Source organism: Ictidomys tridecemlineatus, chromosome 6 (genome assembly GCF_052094955.1).
Source record: "Ictidomys tridecemlineatus isolate mIctTri1 chromosome 6, mIctTri1.hap1, whole genome shotgun sequence".
Lineage (NCBI taxonomy): Eukaryota > Metazoa > Chordata > Mammalia > Rodentia > Sciuridae > Ictidomys > Ictidomys tridecemlineatus.
The window spans coordinates 140,235,405-140,260,953 of record NC_135482.1 but is presented as its reverse complement, the minus strand read 5'-3'; the positions used below and the strand labels follow the sequence as shown (position 1 = coordinate 140,260,953).

General features: G+C 33.9%; 1 protein-coding gene across 1 annotated transcript in view; it reads right to left on the bottom strand.

Moving 5' to 3' along the window:
* Nucleotides 1–25,549, bottom strand: part of Klhl1 (kelch like family member 1) — a 364,387-nt gene that overhangs the window by 27,474 nt on the left and 311,364 nt on the right. The window contains exon 8 of the mRNA XM_005324822.4: nt 15,061–15,223. Coding sequence (XP_005324879.2) covers nt 15,061–15,223 — 163 coding nt within the window. The remainder of the gene's footprint in view (nt 1–15,060; nt 15,224–25,549) is intronic.

Here is a 25,549-nt window from a genome sequence, read left to right as displayed (position 1 = left end):
CCACTAACCCTCTTGTCCTGAGCCATCATAGTCTCAGTTCAAACAGCTAGAGGAAGATGAGATGGAAGAAGAAGCACAATATTTCCTTTAAAAGTCTTTTATGGTGCACAACTTACTTCTCACATAAATGTTTCAGAGCTTAGATATATAATAATTCCTAACTGGTAAAATGTTGGAAAATATTCTTTTTATTGTAGGTGACCTTATCCCTCAGAAATAATTGGTGTTTATAATATCATATAAAAAGGAGTAAATGAGAATTGGAAGACAATTAGAAGTTTCTACCAGAAAATTTTCCAGCCCTATGTGCCATTGTGCAATTGTGTTTACTGTATCCTAGGTAACCTTTTACTAAATGTGATCTCACATTGTCTTGTTCCCTGAAATTTATAACTGTACTCTAGGTAAAATTATTTATTATTTTGCATATTTTGCCAATCATACATACTTAAAGGGTGGTTATAGAAAAAATTTCCAAACTATTTTCTAAATATTCAAAGATTTTGTTAATTAGCTTGTGGATTAAATACAATTTTTTACCCACTGTATTTCATTACTCAGAACAAACGCTACCAGAATCTCACAATCCTGGTAGTGCAACACCTCTGAAACAACTCTCTAGATCCAGAATTCTGGTTCCTTTGTTTCCTAATCAATGGAAAATTCTTTAATCTAATCCCATGAGGAAGCTTTTAGAAGCTGATGTTATAGTACTTCTGCATTGCCTTTCAGGAAACTTTTTTATGCAAGATACTTGTTAGAGCCCCTGACAGGGCAGTGAGCAGGATTTCATGAAGTTTGCAACAGGTTATATGATGGCTTTTGTTTCTGCTTACCAAGAAATGTAGGTACATGTTGTAAACTCAGCCTAAAACTTGCTTCCATAATAACATACAGGTTAATAAACAAAGTTATGGATTGAAGCCTAATACAGAACATCAAACTTTAATTATTACCCCTTATTTACTAACATAATTTGACAATTATAGATATGCAAATTAATGTAAGTAAATTCACCATATCCCCAAACTTAGTAAAATTCACCAACCTAAAACCTGGTAGATGGACACATCATTCTTCTTTCATGGTCCTTGTTAACTCCCTCTCTCCACCTATTAGAATCCTGCAGCTTCCCTTTTCTTTTGTGGCTATTCCCTGTTTCCTCTAATATGATGTTAGCTCCTTGAGGGCAGACTTGAGTTATTTTCTTTGGTATATTGCCATAAGCTGTACCTGTTTGTGTAATTTGAATAAATAAATAACATCATGGTTTCCCATTTTAGAAAAATGAAGATTCATCTATAAAGACTACTTGATGAAAAAAAGCTCCTCTTCAGGTTCTACTGAAACAAGATTTTGACATATGGCAGTGAAAAGTATTAACCATGTCTCTTGTGAACACAAAAGAAAGATAAATTTAAATTATGTGAATTAGAAAGGGGTTCATGGAAAAATCAAAGCCCAAACTAGGCTTTGGATGGTCAAAAATACTGTAAATATTTCCATTTAGGATATAGGCAGAATAAATCTTAACATATATATTTAATATTCCTTGACACGATGTTCTCAAGTGCAATAAAATGAGTCTTATTAGTATTGATCTTACCACAGGGAATTTAATGCACTTGAGGGACTAGAGCTATAGTAGGTTATTGGCCTAGAGAGTTTTCAAATGTAAGCAACTTATATTTGAAGCAAACATTTGATCAGGTGAACATCTGAAGAAAGGAACTAAGCTGTTTTAGTCAGATTTTTCACTGCTGTGACTAAAGGATCTGACCAGAACAACTATAGAGGAGGAAAGTCTCTTTGAGGGCTAAAAGTTTCAGAGATCTTAGTCCATAGAAGTCTGGCTCCATTTCCTGGGGCTCGAGGCGAGGCTAAACATCATGGTGGGAGAGTGTGGTGGAGGGAAGCAGCTCACACTGTGATCAGGAAGCAGAGAGTCCACTTGCCAGATACAAATATATACCCAAAGCCATGCCCCAATTCTCATCTCCTCCAGCCACACCCTACTACTTCAGTCACCACTCAGTTAATCCCTATCAGGGGATTAAATCACTGATTGGGTTAAGACTCTCACAACCCAATCATTTCTCCTCTGAACCTTCTTGCACTGTGTCACATGTGAGTTTTTGGGGTATATCTGACATCCAAATCATAACATAAGTGGATGGTGGGAAGGAGTCAGTGCAGTCACTGCTGTTAAAAGAAAAGTGGGGGCAGAATCCAGGCAGAAAGATGAGCATATGAAAAGGCAAACATTTGTGTGAGCAAAGTGTGTTCAGGGAATCTGAACAATTCAAGTAGAGCTGGGATAGCAGGTGGTTGTAAGGCAGATAATGAGAATGACGACTGGATAAGAAAAGAGTGGTCTGTATCTAAGGCACCACATTTCAGACCGAGAAGTCTGAAAGCAACTATGCTAAGTGTGAGAAGTAGAATGAATTGTTTGCTGTTACTATACTCTGTAGTCCTAAAGCATGATTTATCAAGAAATATTGTAATATATCTTAGCCAGTCTACTATTGTAGTGGGAGTCTAATAATTTTATAGTATCTTTAGCAATTATAAATTATTTTTCAACTACAGCAAATAGTTATAAAATTAAAATGCAGCCATGTCACTGCCCTTTTAACATTTCGCAACATCTTTACCTTGGCCTGTGGCTGCTATATGACCTGGAGCATGCCTTTCAGTCCAATTGTTTCTGTCCACTCTCTCGCATCATGTCCCAGGAAAGATTTTCTAACTTTCGTTTGCATTTCATACTCAGAAACAGGACACAAATTGTTTTTCCTCGTTGGAATGTTTCCTTGTTGGAAATCTGATATCCATAAAGCCCTGGCTGAAAAACCATTTCTTCTAGTAGAGAAATCATAAATTTCCTGAGTTCACTAGTAGCCAGAAGTGATTCAGTAAATGAACACACTAATTTTTTTCTTTCTCTTCTTTTTTCTTTTATAGATATGTGAGACGAAGAGTAAATATCATACAATTTGGGGTTTCAGATTTAAGAAAAAAGAATACCAAAATTTGAATATAAAAATAGAAATAGAAGGGCTGGGGTTATGGCTCAGAGGTAGAGCACTCGCCTAGCACGTGTGAGGCCCTGGGATCTATTCTCAGCACCACATAAAAATGAACAAATAAAATAAAGGTTTGTGTCCAACTACAACTAAAAAATAAATATTTGTTTTTTTAAAAAAAGAAATAGAGTATTAAAAGGCATCATACAAGTGCCTGTCCATATGGCTTTAGGCATCATGCGTGATATTGGAACATTATAAAAAAAATACGCATTGATTCCTACAGAACATAAATGGCACAGCTCCATGAGTATTATTAACATGAGAGTCTGAGTGAATGAATGAGTTGGTTTTGGGATAATGAATCATGAAATGGTTGTGTTGTTTTTATATTTTCCAAGTGTGTCAAATCATTATTAAAATTCAGGCCTACTTGTGGGTATCTTCAGATAATATATCAGTATCTGTGTATGAGGTAACTTAAGGGGAAAAAACAAAACAAAAAAAACAAAAACAAAACAAAAACAAAAAACCCACCCCCCCAAAAAAAAGTAAAGAAAAGAAAACAAAAAAAACAGAAAGATCTTCTAGCTTCAATGTAAAATTTGAAGGAAGCACGCCAAGGCAGGAATCAAAAAAGAAACTAAAAAGAATCCCTAATGCATACATTGTCTGGTGAGTCTGAAATTATAACACTGTCTATTCACTGTTTTGCTATATTTTCCTTATTCACCAAATAAGTTTTCAGCTGTGCTGGCCTAAGAAGATATATCTACTCCTTAGCTTACTCCATCTTATTGGGATACTGACCAAAAAGTTTCATGAAATCAATCTAATTTTGCTTTTGAATCCATCAGAACACATTTATCAATTTTAAACCCTAAGCCAATTTCATAGTTTTCCACAACAAATGGTATCAAAATAACCTCAACTTAGGAGGATTGTGCATTGTTTTTATTAATCTTAATTGGAAAAATTGTTTTAAAATACTCAGAAAAACAACAGCAAGGTTAGAATGACACATTAGTGATATGATATATGGAAAAAAAAAAAAACCAAGAAGAAGAATTCCCGTCAGCAGAATCAAGGGTGGGAGGAAGAAAAAGTCAGAAGGTGATATGGTGATGTGAAACAATTTTCTGCTCTGGGTCTGAAGTGAAAAAGGTCACCCTCTCATGATTATGCTTCTGTGTGAATAACACAGGAAAAGCACACAGCCGTTAAGAGACACTCATCAAACCATAGAATGTTGAGGCTATTAAATCACACTTCAGAGATGGGAATAGATGCCCAAATTAGAGTCATGCTATTTTGATTTAAAGTAGACAGATGATATAAAGTAAAAAATAAAATAATGAAAAGTGTTTTCATAAAATAAGATCCAACTTTGGGATAATTTACTTAGTTAAAATGCAAATAATTTCAAGAATGTAAACTTCAAATTGTATTAGCATCATATTTTAATATCTGGCATAAAATAAACAGAATTTCTAAAGCTATTATATATCCTAGGTAACCAATACACAACCTGTAAAATGAATTCATTTGAATGCCTGGAAAATATAAAAGTGGCATAAGAAAAAACTAGATGGAAAACTGGTTATAATGATGTGTGAGTACTTGCCATTATATTCTCCATTAAATATCATATTCTGTTTATTTCTGATTAATATTGGAAAATACAACAAAATACAGATATATTAATGTTTCAAAATAAAATTATAAGAAAGTATTACAAAGCCGTAACAGAAGGCAATCATTAAAATAATCTAGAATAAGATAAGTAATATATTAAAATATTAATGTGTGTATTCATTACACAATAACATGATGAATTAATATAATGATGAAGCAAGGAGGCTTTATATCCATTTATCCATGTTAATTCCTTCTGATAAATATCACTATTTCTAGGAAGCTTGTACAATTTTTTTTTATGTAGCATCCTATCACTATGGGATCATTAGGATGCATGTACTTTTAATTCCTTTTCACTCCTATGCATCAACTTTCCAGAAATGGTGATGGTAGAATTTTGGAGTTTCCTCAAAAATTGTAGCCAAAAGAAATCTTTCAGTAATATTCAGAAATATTATTCCATATTGAGGATGCTACAAGTGGAAGATTTGAAAGAGAAAAGTATATAGTAGAAAATAAGTCTGATCAAACACAAAAAGAAATTAAAGGAATAGGTTGCTATCAGTTTGATATCCATGATTCTGGCCAATTTTTCCTTTCTTACCTAATAGATTTTGAAAATAATAGAAGATCAATATTAAATAAATAGCTAGCAATATATTTGAGAGTAGATTTTTGACAGCAATTAAATGTACTGTGAAAAAGAAATTAAGGGTTCTAAATGCTAAATGACAGGACATAAAAAGCACATAAGAAAACAGAACAAAGTACAACATAGCAAGTGTACATCTTTTGATAAAATAAGAACATCCTGCAGTATGGTTTAGATATGTGTCTTCCAAAAGCTCATGTGTAACATATTGCAAGAAGGTTTAGAAGTGAAATGATTGGGTTAGAAGATCCTTAACCCAATCAGTGCACTAATCCTGGTAGGGATTAACTGAGTGGTAACTGTAGACAGGTAGGTTATTGCTGGGTTGCCACAGTCCAGCTGGGCACAAATAACCGGGAGGTGACAAGCGACTTAAAGGTTGAAACGGGATCTGCTTTATTGTGGGAAAACTCAACAGGAACTGAGCGGGAACTCAAGGTAGCGGGCACCCAAGGTAGCAGGAGCCGCTTTATTGCAGGACAGCAGAGGTATATATACCTAACTGATTACACACAGCTTGACTCAATTAGCATCATCTGGATACAGCTGTCAGCCAATAAGGAATCCCTCCATCTTAATGGCTCGGTGGCGTTGTTTCACAAACCGCTCCTCCTGGCAAACTGCCAGGTGCCATCTTGACTTGGTTGTAGCCCTCAACACTGGGTCTCTGGGAGCATGCCTTTGGGATATATAGTTTGTCTTTGTTGAGTTGAGTTCTTGTTCTGCTTCTTGATGGCCATGTCCTGACCTGCTTTCCTCCTCACTGTTCTGCCACAATGTTCTGTCTCACCTCAAGCCCTGAGGAATGGAGCTGGCCTTCTATGGACTAACATCTCTGAAACTATGAGCCACCAAATAAACTTTTTCTCCTCTAAAATTGTTTTTGTCATTTGATTGTTCACAGAAGTGAAAACACTGACTAAAACACTTATTCTCTGAGCAAAAATACATGCATTATAACCCCAAATATTTAAGAAAATGTACATTTGGTGATATAGAATTCTTAAGATGACATAAGTTACAGTTAATTGAAAAAAAATAAGAATAAAGTAGATAGTAAGGAGATGAGTTCAAGATTATGTAGAGAAACTTAAGAGAAAAATTTTGCTTACATTAGAAATAATAAATATTGTAAACAAACTTATGCTGCTTGAACTACAATGTTGAAGAAAAACAATCCCCAGGTTAAGTGGAAAAGAAAGAAAATATTTCAAAACAAAAGACACTTAGGGTAAAGAAATCAGTGTTCAAACCCTCTACCAATGTACATGCATACTGTTAGTCAGCTTTCCTTTGTTGTGAGCTCATACCTAATAATTGGTGGGAGTGGGAGTGGGAGCAGAAGAAGGATCAGGAGGAAGGGGCAGGGGACAAGATGAAATCCCCAAGGGGATGTCCTCAAGGTCCCACTCCCTCTATCTTTCTACAGTTTCTACCACTTCCTAATAATCTTCAGCTCCGAGTCCCTCCATAGATGAATCCATCAATGAGGTCAATTACTTCCTCAAATTCCCACATCTGAACATTGCTGCATGGTGAAGCAAATCTTCAACACATGAAACTTTGGGAACATTCCTGAACCAAATCATAATACATATTAAATATAATGTATATATTTTTATATGTATTAATGTGCATGTGTGTGTGTGTGTGTATGTGTGTCTATGTGTATAACAAACCAAAGAGTTGAAAATAATAGGAAAGTAATTAACAAGTCACAGTAGACAGAAACTTCCTTGAGTAGAAGAAAGACACAGTTGAGAATCCATTGTTAAAAAAGACAAGATTGAGATTATTAAAGTGGATCTTTAAGAATTAACTTTCAAAAATGAAAAGTAGTCATCTGATTATACCATGGACTATACTTTTAATTTCGAGATAGATGTGACAATTTTTTTTACCTTGTTGTCTTTCTGATTCCACACCCTCTTTGTTATTCCCAGCTTTTGAGTGGGGGCTTTGCTTCCTGATTTGTTGTTAGAATTTGATAATACAGGGTGATAGAGAGACTAAAAGTCTAGGAAAGAGAAACAGTTTTGCTCCATTTTGTTTGCTTCAGGTTCCTGTGAGTGTCGATTCACCCATTCTTCACTCCAACAATTAGTTTCATTTAGTTTGCAACAGAATTAATCTCATTGAGACAACTAAGTGTCATTAACATCAGCAAACTGGGACCCTCTCCTGAGCACCCTGGGTCCCAGACAAAGGGGCCTTCTACCATGCTGAGGCATTGACTCCAGATAATAATGACCCAGTCTCCAATATCTTGAGTTTGTGTTACATCTGGCCCTTCTTCCAAATTCTAAATCTTAATGATTTCAATGTCTTCTTTCAGTTCCCCTGTCTAGGGGAACACTGTGATATAGTATTCTCTTCTAGATCTTTAAGTTGATTAATTTTTATTTATATTTAACAAATCTTCACATTAAATTATCATTGTTTAGCCTAACTGATAAGAGGTCTGATTTCTGTCTTTTAATGAAACATTTAACAACATAGATATCAATGAGAATCAAGGTGTGAGTTGTGAAAACATGTATAAATGATAAAAGAACACTGGATTTAAACATTACCCCATCACCAAAAGACAAAGAAACAAAAAACAGGCTCTGTAGCACACATAACTGCTGGGTCAGTTTGACATGGCTAAGGAACAAAGCACGAGGCAACCCACCAATCTGGCACCAACAGAAACACCTGTGAATCAGTGGAGTCTTCTGACCAATCCCCATCTCAGCAAGCTCCCCCGACCAACCTCAGTAGGACAAGGGACTCTAAAAATCTCCCTTTCCTGTCCCAAGCCCTCCCTTCCTGCCCTAAACCCAATAAAAATTCTAATCTGGCTGAGCCCAGTAGCAATTCACCTGACCCACCCTGTTGGTCTGGAGGTCTCCTCCCTGGGAGAAAATCTCAATAAAACCTTGTTCAGCAACCTTTTAATCTGTCTCCTTTTGGTCACTGGTGCCTGACCTTACGATAACTGTAATTCCATCAACTTAGAAGGCCAAGACAGAAAGATTGTGAGTTCAACCAGCCTTGGCAATTTAGTGAGCCCCCTTCTCAAAATAAAAAATAAAAATGGCTGGAAATTTGGCTCAGAAAATAGTAGCAGGAAGAATAATAATGAAATGAGTTCATCAATTTAGAAAGAATTAATATCCAGAATATATGAGAAACTCCACAAACCAACCCCCCCCACCTCCAAAAAAAAAGAACATAGGAAAAAGACTGTGGCATATAGTTTAAAAAAAAAAAAAGGTATGTAATGGATAATATATATACTAAAGATGTTCAGTATTAGAGAATATGGATTGTTTGGTTGTTTGTTATTTTGGCCTGGTTCTTTTTGCAGAAAGCAGCTTTTCTCGGCACAGTCCTTGTTACTGACATCTCTTAATTCCTGGAGTCTCCATTCAGGCTTCAGCTTCACCTTCACAGCTTAATGCATCACACTTTCAGAGACAGCCCACAGGGATTCTGACCCTGCTACATTCCCTGGCTAACTGGCTTTTTTAAAATCTCGGTGGATGCACTCATGACCCCTTAACTCCAGAATCCTGCATTCCAGCAGAACCTGCATAACTTTGATAATGGCAAGGGCTACTGCCAGTTTGCTTAGTAGACGGGCCTTCTGGGATCATGGCTGCAACTGAGTGCCTGGGAAATTAAGAATGGAGAAACAACTTGCTAGGTATCCCTGTGCAGATGGGATGTCCCCAGAATCTTTTCTCAAAGAAATTTTACCTTCAGCCTTCTTGAACTTTCAATGGGTATGGTCTTGGCAAATTCCTGAAAATGCCCTCAAGCCATCTTTCCTACAGTCTCTGTACAAAATACTTCAGTGACTGTGACTGTAATCTCTTCAACAACTGCCTTTCCTGGGTTCCAGTTTTACATGCATTTTTCTGGCCAAAGTGCAAGTTTTAAAATCCTTTAGCTCTGCTTTCTGATTCTGATTCTCACAGTAAACTCTGAACATTTCTGCATTAATATAAGAGCCTTGGAGGACATCTTATATCCATATCATAACAACCATAAAGACTAAAATTTCAGTTATAGGTCTTCACCCAGCTCAAATGTATAGATGTGCGAGGACATATGCAAGGATATTCAGCATTCTTATTAGTAAGAAGTAGAAAGTAATAAAATATTCAGCTATATCCAGTAGTTGAGTATAGAAAAATGAATAAATAAAATTTTGGGATACTAATAAAAAAGAATAAACCACAAAGACCATTATTAGTATTATCTTTTGTTAAGTTTTGAATTTTAGACATAATAAATAGAACTATGGCAAGTAGAAATGAATGATAAAGAAAACAAATAAAGCACGCATAGCTTCTGTATATGCTCAATGTTGATTAAAAACAAAAATAAAACCAAATAATGACATTGACAAAAAGCTAATACAAGATTAAATTAGCAATAAGGCTAATGTATACAAATTATACAAGTTTAGGATATAAAAAAAAGTATACAAGTTTAGGAGTATAATAACAATATAAAAGGATATACATGAATTGATAATTATTACTGGTTATTAAATAAGAAACATTGTATAACCGCTATCTGTAAACCTTAGAATCTCAGTTAAAAAAAAATTAAAGGAAATGAATTTTAAAATGTACACAAAATTTCCACCATAATTTCTTTCTGCTGCTCAAGAAACTATACTTCTTCAGTCGTCATATCTGGCCTTGGTGCTCTGGAGGCAACTGCTGGGGCACCTCTTGGACTACATTGGCAAGAGCTGGGACGTGGACCCCTGGCTCAGACTGCCATGGCTGCTATTGGTTCCCTTACTATCTCCAGCTGTCCCCCAGGTCACCTTCCCACATTGATACCTGTGTCCAGAGTATGAAAACAGGTTCCTGTGAATGAGGAGTCTGGTTCCAGAGTTTGGCATCTGCAGCTCTCCTGTCAGGGTGATGTCCTCCCCAGCAGAGTCATTTCAGCTCATGAAGGGGCAGATAAAAAGAGTCAGGTTGTGATGACACACTTCTACTTGAGAACAAATCCTTTAGAGCAGAAGCTGGTGAGGTACCTGGAGAGTACTCTAGAAAAGTCTCTTCAAGTGAAGTTTCTGTTCAACCTCAAGGTCTGCATTCTCCTGGATTTCACCTGGGGCTCAAGAGCAAGAACAACTCTGCACAATGCTGCTCCAGCTTCTGCATTTCTAGAGCAAGTCCATGTCTTCCTCTTCTATGCATGGAAACTCTATGGGCTTCTCTGGCTCCTTGTCAATGAGCTCTTTAACAAGATCATTGGCCTCCAGGACATCAAGGCGTACCTCTTGACAGATAAAACTGCCATTTTCAGTGATGCAAACCTGAGTGACTCCTACTTCTCCAGGACCTCTATATGTTCTTGTATGACTAAGCAGAAATTAGTGACTTCCTCACAGATCTAGTGGACATAAAGGGGGTTGATTCCCTGCAGCTGCAAGGGGATAAAATTATCACTGTTACAGAGAAGGGAGTCCTACAGCAGCAGTTTCACCAGGAACAAGAGCAGCTCTATTTGCAATCAAGTGTGGTATCCTCACCACTATCTAGCCACTGTGTTAGCAGGTGAAGCTGTGGGTGAAGATGGTGACTTGGCTGATAAAGATCTTCTTCTGAGGACATGAGAAATAGTCTTGATGAAGATGACAGGCCTGATGGGTATCAGCTCCTTCAGCCACACTTGAACAATGTCTCTAGTCTGGTTGTTCCTGTGAGCTCTTGCAGGGACAGCATGGCCAAGGGTCAGGGAAGCCCTGGCAAAGCAACTGGTTTCTTGTGTTGCCATAAGGGAAGAAGCCTGCAGGGAGTGGCTTGACCTTGTACCTATCCCTTATTAGGAGACCAGTGCCCCTCAGAACCCTATAGAGTTCAGGCCAGGTGCCCAGGGGCTAGACTAGGAGGCATAAACAGAGGACTTGGCAGGCAATCACATGCATCTTGTGACTGACCGCTGCATCTCTTTCTGCACTGAGGTGCAGCTCTGCACTAACTTGGATTCCATGTGTTTAAATTTGTGGTGTTTTTTTTCTGAGCTTCCTCTGTCAGCATTCTTAATTCCAATGGCAAGAAATCAAAACTCCAGGTGAAAATTATAAAGTTCTCTGACTGCCTCACAAAGAAAAACATAATTCTTCATACATAATGTTTCATACTGTTATGCAGATCAAATATTAAAATTGATTATTATTATCAATTATTAAACACTCCCACTCACATCTTGTGCAGGTGGTGGAAATGGGGTTCCCCTCAGTGGAATGGGCTAGCTGACAAATGAAAGCTATGAAAAATAGAATGATGAAAAAACCAAAGGACACAGATAAGAGTTTCAAAATCACAGACAGGACGGGCAAGCCAACAAGATAGATCAAGCTTCTATACACTGGCAAAATGGGTCTGTGCCTGCTTTATTTATATAGGAAAACATCAAAGGCCTTCCATAGAATGTTCTTCAGTAAAAAAGGTTAAAGTTGGGCTGTCTAGTTCCCAATGGGTTACGCCTATCTCCGGAGCTACTATGAGGGATCTTCCTAGTAGAGCAGAGATAAAGCTCATGCACATTGGGCAATGTATTGCTGTGGGAGAGCCACGGATAGTTCACAATGCCAAACCTAAATCTCCCTGGCTACCATACCAAGAGAAGACCCACATGTAATTCCTGGATGGCTTCCTGCAATATACAATAAGATATTGCCTTTAACATCACATAGCATATGCGTCTTAAATGATAAATGACATCACCGACTATATCCATTAAAAATGTTTGATAATTAGAAAACATAGACAAGGACACCTGGTATAACAACTATGTATGATACTACTCTAAGAAGAAAAGTAATATGACAAAAACAAATATAAATATTAAGAAATCAGAGATGGTGTTTTACTAGTTTACTGTATATTTATCTTCCTAGAAAACATTATTATAAATTAAAAAACAGAATTAACATCTTCATTTAGTAAAACGACTATTATATGCATTATGTAACTTCAATTTTGTAATTGTTAATACGCAAGTATATGAACAAATATGTAATACACAAGTATTCAAATATATAAATCAATGTGAATAACCTCAGAAAGAATAAACTATGCCAAATTCAAAACCACTAAAATACATAAAGTGTGATTTTGAAAGATAAAATTATGGCCATGTTCTCAGATGAAAACATTGCAAATACAAAGCATCTATAATTTCCTCAAATTAATGTGTAAATATTTCTTCACAGGCAAAAATCCAATAGATTCCTTTGGGATGTGGCTTTTGAAGTATAAGAAGTTTATCTAAATTCAAATGAAATTATATAGAAGATAACCAACCAAGAGAAAATAGGAAAAAACAATAAATATAAAAAGTGTATCTTATCTTTGAATTAAACAGAATGTAAAATGTAACATAAATGTGCATGCATGTGTATGTACACATAGAGTGCTAATTCACTTTTTATTCCTAAAATAATATGACACTAGAATATAATTTAAGTCTAAAGTAAACCTGAATGAAGCTTTTCTTAACAAACTACGAATAAAAATATAACTTGCTATAAACATATTAACATTGAATTTGTATGTCAATAATGTGTAGAAGTTAGAAGAGAGAGGAAGTCAGCAAGATGGTGAAACAGACTTCCCATCATTCTTCTCCTAACAGGAACATCAAGGAAAAGTTAAAAAACCTAGGTAAGAGATTATAACACCCAAATATAGCACAGAAATAAGAAGTCATATCAAAAATGTAGAGAACAGATTTACATTGTCTATGCCCCGATCCCCCAAACCCTAGGCAGTATCACATGAAGAGAGATACTCTCCCTTAGAGGAGGAAGAAGGAAAGTGGAGGTTGAACTTTGCCCCAGACACCAACAGGGGGCCTTCCCAAAGAAATCCCAGAGCCTGGCCAGCTTCCACTGACCCAGACTTCAGGCCACTACTCATGTACTGAGTCTTGATGCCTGAATTTGTATCAGACTGGATTCCAAAGCTCCAGGAGGCCTGCCAGGTGCATACAGTCTTCAGGTCTGTCATAACACCAGACCAACCCCAGAGATTATAGAAACGTGGACTTTTTATCATTTCATAAGATATTTGGAGGCTATATTGCCAAAATTTGTTGGCAATATAGCCAACAAATTTTAAATATATATTTCCTTTGGTCCATTGAGTGTATTTCTAAGTATCATAGGATATAATTTTGGGGCCCAGAAATATATGTACAAATATGTTCAAGTTTATCTCTGCTTGTAATTCTGAAAAATTAGAAACGTAGATATTTAAGTATGAAATTATTTAATAAAAATTATTAGAGACTAGTTACTTTTAGTTTAATTAATTTCTTTACAAAGAATAGACTGCTTCATAGCCATAGAATGCTTATTTACAATTTATGTGAGAGAAGCAGTTTATTTTTGAACAATGTACTATAATAGTAGCTGTATTTTACACACAGTCACATATATTTTAAAAAGTATTTAAATTTTTAAAGACTTTAAGTAACTAAATTTGATAGAGGAATTCATTTAATATGCAGTCAGTAGATACAGATAATGTTTATTATACCCAGGCATAATGAATAAGGCAGACAAAAATCTCAATACTATTAAATATATATGTTAGTAAAAAGAAACAAAGCAATAGCTTAAGTTATTTCAACAACAATGAGAAAACAGTTTGGAATATTCCACAGTGTTCTCATTTAGGTAAGATTAGTTGTAATAATTTCCATGTGGACATTTTTGATGAAATCTAAACAATGAGAAAGATCCAGGTATGTCAGTATTGATGTGAACAGCATCTCAGCAAGGAAATAAGCAAATTCAGAGTCCCTGAATTGAGTTAGGCCTTAGCATATTTGAGTCACAGTTAATAGGGTAATCTGATGGAAGTGTAGTAAACAAAATAGAGTAGACAGGGGTAACATCTAGTAGGTCCTCTTAGGTAAAGATTTGCATGGTATTATAATTGCAAAGGTATGTACTTAACAAAGAACTCACTTATTGTTACCATGTGTACAAGGATTTCTCTAGAAGCCTTAGCCAATAGACTGTAGGAGAAAGGTGTAAAGAGACCTCTTTGAAAGATTTTGCAATTGTTCAAGTAGGTGGTGCCATTGCCTTTGCCTAGGACCACAGTTCTAACAGGGGTGAAAGGATCTGGAATTTATCAGACAAATGATATTAGGCAATGTACTAAGACATTTTTGCTTGTCATGCTTGGTGATGCTGCTAGTCTCTAGAGGATTAAAGTCCAGGATGCTTCTAGTCTTCAATGCACAGGACAGAACTCTACCTTCAACAAATTATTTTCTGGTACAAAATATCAACAGTGTTGATGTTGAGGATTCTAGGCTTAAATTCTCACTTAGGTAATACTAATGGAGATGCTTTAAAAGTAGACAGAAAGTTATAATTATGCAAAGAAGTATATTTTGAAAATAAATATTTAGAAGACTTTTGAAGGGTAGTTTTTACCTATTTTTTTCCAGGAAGGTTATAAATAGTCTCATAAAATATATTTGACACTTCTCTAACCGGAAATTAAAGTAAAACATTTTTGGTTCCCGCTTATATGGAGAGAGCATGGTCTTTATTTGTCAATTATCTAAGCAGACTAAACCTTAAAACATCAACAATTTAAAATGTTTAATTTTTTTTTGCTGAATCAATTTACTAATAGTTGTTTTAAAAATAAATTTTCATTTATTTTTTTTCCCAATAAGAAAATTAAAGAAAAATATACTCACTTGCCATTCAATGATGCTACACCAACTGTGCTCCGAGCAATTGACATGCTGGCTACAAATGTCCACTGCTGACTCTGCGGATCCCACCTTTCCACTGTATTCAGATAGCTCCAGCCATCATGGCCTCCCACAGCATAAATAGGGCCTTCAAGCACCGTTACCCCTGAAACATGGGAGAAATGCATATTTACTGGTAATTAACAATATCACACTATACACTTAAAAATCTGTTAAGATGCATGTGTTTTTCTGACAATATAATGAAAATTAAAATGAAAGACATTGAATGTATTTCTTTCATAGGGTAATTTTAAAAGTCAAATTAATAGTACAAAACTATGATCTCATTCATCATAGACTCCTGTTGATAAGAAACACTTGCAATATGGTGGAAACTATCCACTATTCATCTAATTATTCTATGAAAGTGAAAGCAAATTTAAACCAAAAATAAATATTATGACCTATAAGCTTTATAAAAGAAAAATGATTCCTTTATAACTATAAGAAGAAAAATAATCTGAAAATCAGAGATGGTATCTTGTGCCTCTACTTATAAGGAATATTTCTACACTGCAACTGAAAGTTCTCTTGTTTTCAGCAAGGTAATGTGAAAACAATGTAATATTATCAATTTGTATTTTATGCTGGTATTCTCTATGTGTTGGCTTACAATAACTTCATAGTAAATTTATTTGTAACTTAGAAAATATGACTTTCAACATATTATTAGCCAAAATCACTAACACAAGCAATCAAAATAAACAAAGTCATTGTGAGTCATCAATGGGAGAATGTAATACAACTCCATTCACTGATTTTTCAGTAAGTTTACTTCTTCATAAAGAACTATTTAAACATTATGTTAATATTAACTGGAGTGATCTTGATTTTCTATAGAAAAAATTATGGTGATGATTTCACAAAAGGATAAAATTCATGCCTGTTTAGAGCCCTGAGATGTCTGTAATTTTGCCCTACATCCGCACTGAGTGGATTACCACAGCTTTATACATATTGATTGATAAGAAGACATGACTCCTGTGTCAAAGAGGAAAGGCCGTTTATTATTCTTAGCAACAGCAGTAGTCAAAGTATCACAGATTTGGGAAGTTTTGTTTTTATTTTTACTTATTCCCCTTCATTTCCCACAGGATGACCAAAGAAGGTGAGTAAAGTGGACTTTAATGTTTCCTTCTGCCAAATGAACTTTAGACAGTTTCTTCCTACCTCTAGAGCATTGAGAAAATTATCCTATATTCCTTTGAGATGTAAATCCTCCTAAAATCCTCCTGCAGATTTGTTACTATCTAAGACTGTCTTTCTCAAGGACCTCTGAGATGCCCTTAGCATTGAAGATAGAAGCTATATTATCTCTGGGTCTCTCCGGGTGGGGAGGAGCCTAACTTCATTAACACTTTGCTCAAAATTATAGAACTACCTACTGATGTGAAAATAGGAGAAAAGTTTGCTTTGCTTTTGTAAGGCCAATTAATAAACAGATTTCCTAATATCCTGCTCTCCTTACCTCAGCTTTTAAAACATACCACTTGTGCTTTTAAAGCTGAGTTGAGACTCAGTTCTCGCCTTTTTTTCTGTATTGCAATAACCTACTTAAGTTTGCTTAGTACAATTTTTGCTTTGAGAAGTGTCAACTGAAGTCCATATGTGCAGAAGTTTGAATTACAGGACAGGAAACTAATTCATAATGGCCGATGAACATATATTTCCATTGTTCTGGAAAGGGACATTATCTTTATGCTTTTCAGCTATACTGTTTTTTTACTTTGGTGAAAAGAACTTTATTTGTTTTCCTTATTATAATAACATCCTTTTTAAATATAGCCCAGAAAAAAAAAAGCAGTCCGTGACTTGACTTCGGAAATGTGCATAAATATGAGAGACCCTAGGGAGAATTGTCTCCCAATACTGGTATGAAAACAAAATGATATTTATTTATTTATTAATTCATTTAACCATTATTACTGAATAACTATTTTGTGTCAGGAATTGATGTTGGTACTAAAGACACAATGATGAAGAAAGCAGACAAAGTTCTGGCCCTCAGTGGGCTCTACAATTAGTCAATGAGTATTTAAGTGAAATGGAATAAGTGTATGATTCACAAGTAAGCCTGCTTCCTACATATTACACAACTATAATATAATAAAAAAGTGACTAGAATAATAAATGCTATTGTATGTACATTTAACTTATGAATCCTGTTTTAAACACACTAGTAAATAGGTATACATATAAAGGGCTAGAGCTCTTGATTGGTCATAGTAATCTAAAGTTTATGCCTTTTGACTTTAGATCTTGTTCTTCCATAGGTCACAGTAAGAAAGAGAATGGATGAGAAAATGTGAAGGCTGAGGCTATACACATAGATGTGCACAAAACTACATGGGCTTTTAAAGAAGTATATGTAGTTATTTACATGTATCAATAATAATTACATTTATTGAGATTGAAGATTAAATAATAATGAATTTTTAAAAGTGATGCCAGAATCAATTTTTTATTGAGTATAGAATAAATGTACATTAGCATTTGAATAGTTTGTATTCTTCAGATTAGAACACACTAAAGATATGATATTTATCAGAAAGGGCCACATCTTTAGCATGGTCTAATAAAGCAAACAAATTCTATTTTTTATTTTAAGGCCCCCCAAAACATTAAATGTTTATAAAAAAGAGGGACAAATTACTATAATATATATTTTGTTTGTTTTAGAGCAATTGATTTGGTTGCAGTAGGGTCATGACAAAAAGGAAATTGCAGGTATCCAAAAAGTAGAATTTGGTAGCTTGAACCTGTAGGTTTCAGTGCAAAAACACAAAAACAAAAATATTTGAGATATGTTCTAGGGATCTTGTTGTAACTTGCTGAAAGACTGGTTGATTATATGAATAAGAGAGGTAAACCAAGAATAACTAAATTTATTAATCAACTGAGAAATTTTAGAGAGAGAAGAGGTTTGGAAACCATTTCAGAGGAAAATTTGAAAACCTTACTTTGATGCTTCATGTTTGAGGGGACTAAATAGGTGGCTTAATGTTTGTGTCTGAAATTCAAGTAATGTTGAAAAACCTGGCATATATTTTGAAGTCATCAGCAGTTAAATGACATTTAATATTAAAGAATTTGAAATAATCAGTTAAGAAAACAACATGAAATAGACCAGAATCTAGCCCCATGTAGCCCCAATATTATTTAAAGAACAAAAAATAAGAGATGAAGAAGTGGAGTTTAGGTAGAAAGAAGCCAGAAGCTTTCAGTATTGAGAAAGCAAGGTAACCAGGAAATTTTCTCTGAGTAGAAAATTTCCTGGTTACCTTGCTTTCTCTCTGGTATCCTCAAGAATTAGCTTTTCTCATTTTATTCAGCTTTTATTGTTATACATATTAGATGTCTTATTTAGAGCTGGATATTCCAAGGCCAGAAATTAATTTTGTGTAATTTATATTTTAAATGTCCTTTTAATATGAATGTTTAATTATGTAATCAAATGTATTTGTCACCACCATTTTGTTTTGTTTATCTATGTGAAAGATTTTCATCTACCTATATCATTTACTTAGGCAACTTTCCAATTCTATGTTGTAAATTCCTTACTACCAAAGTGGGAAATAAATGTAGTAATGATTTCACAGTGTTATGGAGAGGATTACACAAATTAAGGTAAATATAGCATTCAGAACAGAATCTGATACATTTGAAGTCATTTGATTTTTAAAATTTTCTTAGTTGTTGATAGACATTTATTTTATTTATTTATTTTTATGTGGTGCTGAGGATTGAACCCAGTGCCTCACACATGCTTGGCAAGCACTCTATCGCTGAGCCACAACCCTAGCCCTGTCATTTGATTTTTATAAGCTATTCCAATTGTTGTTTACTTCATACTCAAGTCTCAGACATAAAGGAAAGACATAAAAGAAATTCATAGCATATATGTAAAGACTCTGTAAACATCTGAAAGGCTTGTTATAGTTAGTAATCAGAATAACTAGGATATTCAAATAAAACATCTTTGGGGAAAAGTTTTAGATATATAAAAATATCTAAGGTATGATGCAGTTAAATGATGTTGAAAACACTGTGAATTAAGAATTCTTATATATTTCTCATGATATTGAAATTTAGGATTATAATTTTGGAGGTAAATTTAACAAGGTTCACTGCAAATATGACAATGTTGCTTTTACAAAATTTGAAATAATTTATAATGAAACCAATTATGATAGAAAGCAAAATGCAGTAATTTATATGTAAGAACTAGAAAATGTTAAATACAAGTCAAGAAAACATTTAGATAGGTCATTAATCCTTTAATGTAGGTATCTACTCATTTGCTCTAATGAATAATTAGGTAGTTCTTCATGTATCTACTAGAGATGGTATAGATTCTACATTTAAGCAAAGAATAAGACAACAAACATAGAAACACTGAAATACTTTATATATTAATGTTGTTTACATAACCAAGACATTCTTTGTGAGAATACAAGGTCTAGGGCAAGGTATAATGCAGAAGACTATAGTAATTCAGAGCTCTGGCTATGAAGTATAATCATCTAGGGTGAAATCCCAATCCATTTCTATTAGCAGGAAAATAGTGGACCTTGGAAATACTAATTCATTGTAATATGAATAAAAATTATATAGTTGTTTGACAAATAAAATAGTCATTATAATCTGTTTTAGGAATGGACATTAAAGCTAGATGATAAGAATTGTAAGCAGAATTTGAATTTCTTTCTCAAATATCTCAAATTATTGATTGAGTAATATATTCTTAGGATTGTTTATTTTAATAACATGTTTGGAAAATATCTATTTTTTTTCCTAAAAATAGCTATGCTTTAGGCTTTCACATTCTAAAGGTATTCTTGTAGAATGCCAAGAATTCTTGAGCTCTAGCTCCTATGGTTTGTACGTTTCTTACAGCTGTGAAGCTTCCCTTGTAGAAGGGTCTCATTAAGGAGAATGAATAAATGGACCAGAATAATTTCAAAATCAGAATAATATATTCAACCACTTCCCTATGTTTACTAAAAATATCTTTATGTTTATAGATGGAACAAGGTTAAGAGTATAACAACATTTTTCTGTTATCAGTGTTAACCCAGCATCCAAAAAATAAACATCTAATTAAAGAAGAGAACTATACAAAATTATTTTAAGTGACCTAAGCTTAATAATTACATAATTAGTTATCATAATTTAAAAAATTATAGATTTTATATTTTCAGAATATACTTTTTTAGATAGATAAAATTATTTGTATATTTTAAGTTAGGTCTCCTTGCACATATTTAGTGCCTTAGGGAATTCTGCAGCGATATATTTATCAGAAAATTTCCATGTATTTTTATTTAAGATAGTTGAAACAACCAAATTATCCCTAATTTTCAGGTCACAACATAAAATTAGCATTTGCCATCTGGGTTATAGAGCACTAATAAAAGCAATGGAGATTCAGGTCTTTGAATATGGAGACTAATTAGTCGGAAGTGGTCTGATTATACAGCTAATATGACCAATATTTACACTTAATAATAGAAGTTAAAACATCCACAACTTATATCAAAATACATTTTTCTATTTCCACATCTATGCAATGAAAGAATTTGTTTTCCTGAAGAAAAATTTACTTTTTTCTACCTCTATTATACTATCAATCAGAATATTCCTAAATTAGTTCTAAACCATAAACTGTTTCAATTTACAGGCATATGTTTTAATTACTGGAAATAATGACATAGTAAAGGCTTTTTTGTCCTTTTTGGCAATGCTGAAGATTAAACCCAAGACCTCATGTATGCTAGAAAAATGTGCTACCAATGAGCAACATCCTCAGGCCTTTTAAAATTTTATTTTGTGATAGGGTCTCCTTAAGTTACCTATGCTAGTCTCAAACTTGCAATCTTCCTGCCTCATCCTCCAGAAAAGTGATAATTAAAGGTCTGCACAACCACTCCTGCCAGTACTGGTTTCCTATTTGCATTTAGCCATTAATTACAACCTAATTTGAAGTCTGAGTCTGAAAAATATGAGATATTTTCTTAGGTAGAGCACATTTATTTTTAAATTCTAACAATGCAATTTTTTTTGGATTTAACCATTTTTTAAATAATTGTTATCAGGGGAAGACAGATATATCTAAAGAACCAGTGGCTTCATAATATGTCTACAGTCACTCACCAAACAACAATTTTGTGTATCTATGTTTTGGTCAGGTATGGACCACAAATGTGCCAATAGTAACATAAGATCATAATGGAGCTGAAAAAGTCCTGTCATCTAGTGGTGCTATAATCCTGGTAATGTTATAGGGAAATGTGTTATATGTTTTTGGTAATACTGGTGTAAACTAACCTACTGTGCAGTCAGTTTATAAAAGCACAATGCATGCATTTATGAAATGTACATAACAAATGACTATGTTATTGTTTTATGTATTTACTATACTATAATTTTATTATTATTTTTAAGTGTACTTCTACTTATTAAAAAGGGTTCACTTTCAAACAATATGTTGTATTATGCTGGCAGCAGCCTCCCACACCTAATGTTAAACATCCATATCTCTGGATTCCATTAAGAAGGGAATGAAACCAACAAAACAAAGAGATATCTCATTATATTATTCACAAAATCTAATGTAGGGAATCAACCTAGGTGACCATCAAATTATGAATGGATTAAAAAAGATAATATATGTAATATTAATCAGCCTTATGAAGAATAAAATTGTGTCATTTGGGGCAAAATGAAAGGAACTGAGGAGATTATGTTAAGCGAAATAAGCCAGACACAGAAAATGAGGAGTCCATACTCTTCCTCAAATGTCAAAGTTAATAATATTAACCTAATTGTACAAAAGTGATTACAAGAGGTTGTGAAGGGTTTAAGGGGAAGTGGATAAAAGGACACCGAACTTGATGAGTGCATGATTTATATATTAGGCTGAAATATCACATGGAACTCATTAATATGTACAATATTAATACATGCTCATCAAAAATAAAAAATATTTTGAAAAGAGGTCATACGGAGTGTTTAATCCATACCATCTAGTTTGTGTAGAACACTCTTTGATATTTGTACAATGACAAAAGTGGCTAGTCACATGTTTCTGACTCCATGCCCATTATTATGTGCTGCATGGCTATAATACCAAGGTATAATTTACTTTAAATGTTTTTATCAAAGCCATTAAAAAATTTATGAAGCCTATATTATAAAGTAGCAAATATTTATAACTAAAGACTAGTGTGATAATTCAAATGGTTATTAAATAATTTTGCTTCAGAAGCAATAAATAATGGTTCACAAAAGTGAACACTTTATTTTTGCTCTGTGTAAATAATTTAAGAAAAATAATTTTCATAATAGGAAAAATTGATAAATAAAATTATATATATTTACATACTTAATTTTATAAATTTTCCCAGTGAGTGTACACATTTTTGTGTGTATATTTATATATACAAATATGCATAGTCTTAAAAGTTTTCACAATAATATTATCTATGCAGATAATATACAATATACACAAATAATATCTATATAATATGTGTGCATATACTATATAAAATATTAGTAGACATGGGCAGAATACAATGTAGCAAAAAGCAGAGGCACATTTTTCGCACAATTCTACAAATTCATACAGGCTTAAAATTTTTTTCCTTGATTCACAAATAGAAAAGGCATAATTTATTTTGACATATTCCATTCTTTCCTAGACTAAGAATAATAAGTGTGTATACTGACTTCACATTGAAATCACCTGGGAACATTTGGACAAAAATACTAAGATCTGTCTGGTTTATGGAGTTCTAATTTGATTGAAGTGGGATGAAGTCCAGATACAGAGATGTTTTGAAGTTTCCTCAGGTGATTCCTATGGACAGTGAAGACTGAGAATGACTGCTATGGTAGAAAATGATAATAGCACTAGATTCATGGCAGAATATCTTCAACCAATCATCAGCTACCTTACAAATCTCCAATTTTCTGTTAATGTACTGTGTATGTGTGTATACCAAATGGGTAGTTATATGGCATCAAGGATGTCATAAAAGTTTTAGCAGTTAGCTAACATTCAGTTTCATTTCTATACAACTTCTATTTCATGGATTTATTAATAATTCATTCATCTTTCTAAAACTCACTGCCTACACTCTATATGTTCTCATATTTTTCTAGTGTATAAAAGGCAGATGGGGAGTGGAGACAGAGTCTGTGAAGCCCACTAATAAGTTCTACTTTACTATGTAACCACATGGTTAAGGGAAAGGTTCTTGACCAACTGTGAAAAAGTGATGCCTGGGCTAAGATCTGAAGAAAGAATATTAATATTAATTTGGGCATGAGTAATTCTTGGGAGAAAGAACATTGTTGTGTGAAAGCCTTGTGGAATGAAGAAACACAGTGTGTCTGAAAACATGCAAGAAAGCCAATGGACAAGAATACTGGATGACTGAGCCATTGGCAGCATGATGTACATGAAGGCTGAATAGCTAAGAGGCCACACAAGGTGGGACCTTAAAAGCGAATAAATGCAAAGCAACTAACTAAATTTGTAAAGCAGATGTAACTATTTATTTTTCAAAATACATCTTGCTGGCTGGGTATGAAGAAATGAGAAGAGATGTGACCATGCCAATGTATGTGAGAGATTCTGGTGTCTTATCTTGATATGATGAAACCTGATATAAGAAAAAAATGAAAAATTCAGGAAATACTTGTAAATGAAGAACATGAATTTATGGGTCCCTTTTCTTACAACCCTCCTCCATCCATCCATCATCAGCATATTTATTTATCAGAAAGTATATCTTCTAATTGTAGGAAAATTATTGAGCCTATTATGTTTCAGTTTCTTTCTTTCTTTCTTTCTTTCTTTCTTTCTTTCTTTCTTTCTTTCTTTCTTTCTTTCTTTCTTTCTTTCTTTTAATCTGTATGAATGGAGTGGTTATGGACCTAAACCACAAGTTGTTTCAAGGACTGAATGAAACAATATATATGCAAAACATTAAGAAAAATGCCTGGTACTCTTTAACATTATATATTCAATATTTTGAGCCCTGAAAAGTTGAGCTGGCCTTCTATGGACTAAGACCTCTGAAACTGTGGGTCCTCAAATAAACTTTTCCTCCTTTATAGTTGTTGTGGTCAGATCCTTTAGTCACAGCAGTGAAAAAGCTGAGTAAAATAATGGGTAAAGTTTATTAAATACTATTTAGATTTACACATTCAGGACTATCCTTCAAACTACCAGTCACTAGATTTTCTTTTTCATTATTATTAGAGCTTTTGTTGTTATATGTAGTAGTTGGGTCATCCCAACAAACTCATGTATAAATCAATTTTGGTTCATGATCTACCCTTTTCCCTCCCATCCTCTTCTCCTTTGTGTACTCTACTTCCTTTCACTCCTCTATTTATTTGTATTTGATTGGTTCTTTATGTAATCATATCCTTCCCCTGGCATTCTCTTATTTAACTCTACCTTCTACATATAAAAGAAAATGTTTGACCTTTGAATTTTGAAGATTAACTTAATTCACTTAGTATTATATTGTTCATTTCCATCCATTTATAAGCATATGCTATAATTTCATTCTTCTTAACAGCTGAGTAGAACTCCATGATGTGTGTGTGTGTGTATGTAACTAATTCTTAATTAATTTACCTATTGATAGGCATCTTGATTGATTCCATAATTTAAATATCATGAATTGTGCTGTTATAAATATGGATGTGACTGTGTTGCTGCTGTATGTCAATTTTAGATCTTTGGGGAAAATACCAAGGAGTGGAACAGAAGAATCAGATGGTGGTTCCATCCTTAGCTTTTTGAGGAATCTCCATACTGCTTTCCAGGGTTATTTTTTAGTTAATCTGCGATCCCACCAATATTGTACAAGTGTTTCTTTCTCTCCACAAACTTGCCAGCATTTATTATTGTTCACATTCCTGGACATTGCCATTCTGACTGGAGTTAGATGAAATCTTAGTGTAGTTTTGATCTGCATTTCTCTGATTGCTCAAGATAGTAAACATTTTTTTCATATATTTATTGACTTTTGTGTTTTTTCTTTAAAGAACTTTCTGCTTAGTTGTTTTGTCCGTGTATTGATTTATTGGGTTGTTTGGTTTTTGTTTTTATGGTGTTAAGTTTTTTGAGTACTTTGTATATTCTGGATATTAATAGTTTATCAGAGGAGTATCTGGCCAACATTTTCTGCAGTTCTGCAGGCTCTTTCTTCACACTCTTAATGATTTCCTTTGCTGTGCAGAAGCTTTTTATTTTAATAGCATCACACATATAGATTCTTGGTTTTATTTCTTGTGCCAAAGCTACACTTCTTACCAACCACTCCCAGACAATGACTGAATATAATGGAGGCGTAAATGCAGACTATTCTTGCAAGACACAGGATTCCGTGAACTGGAGCCTTTACCTCTG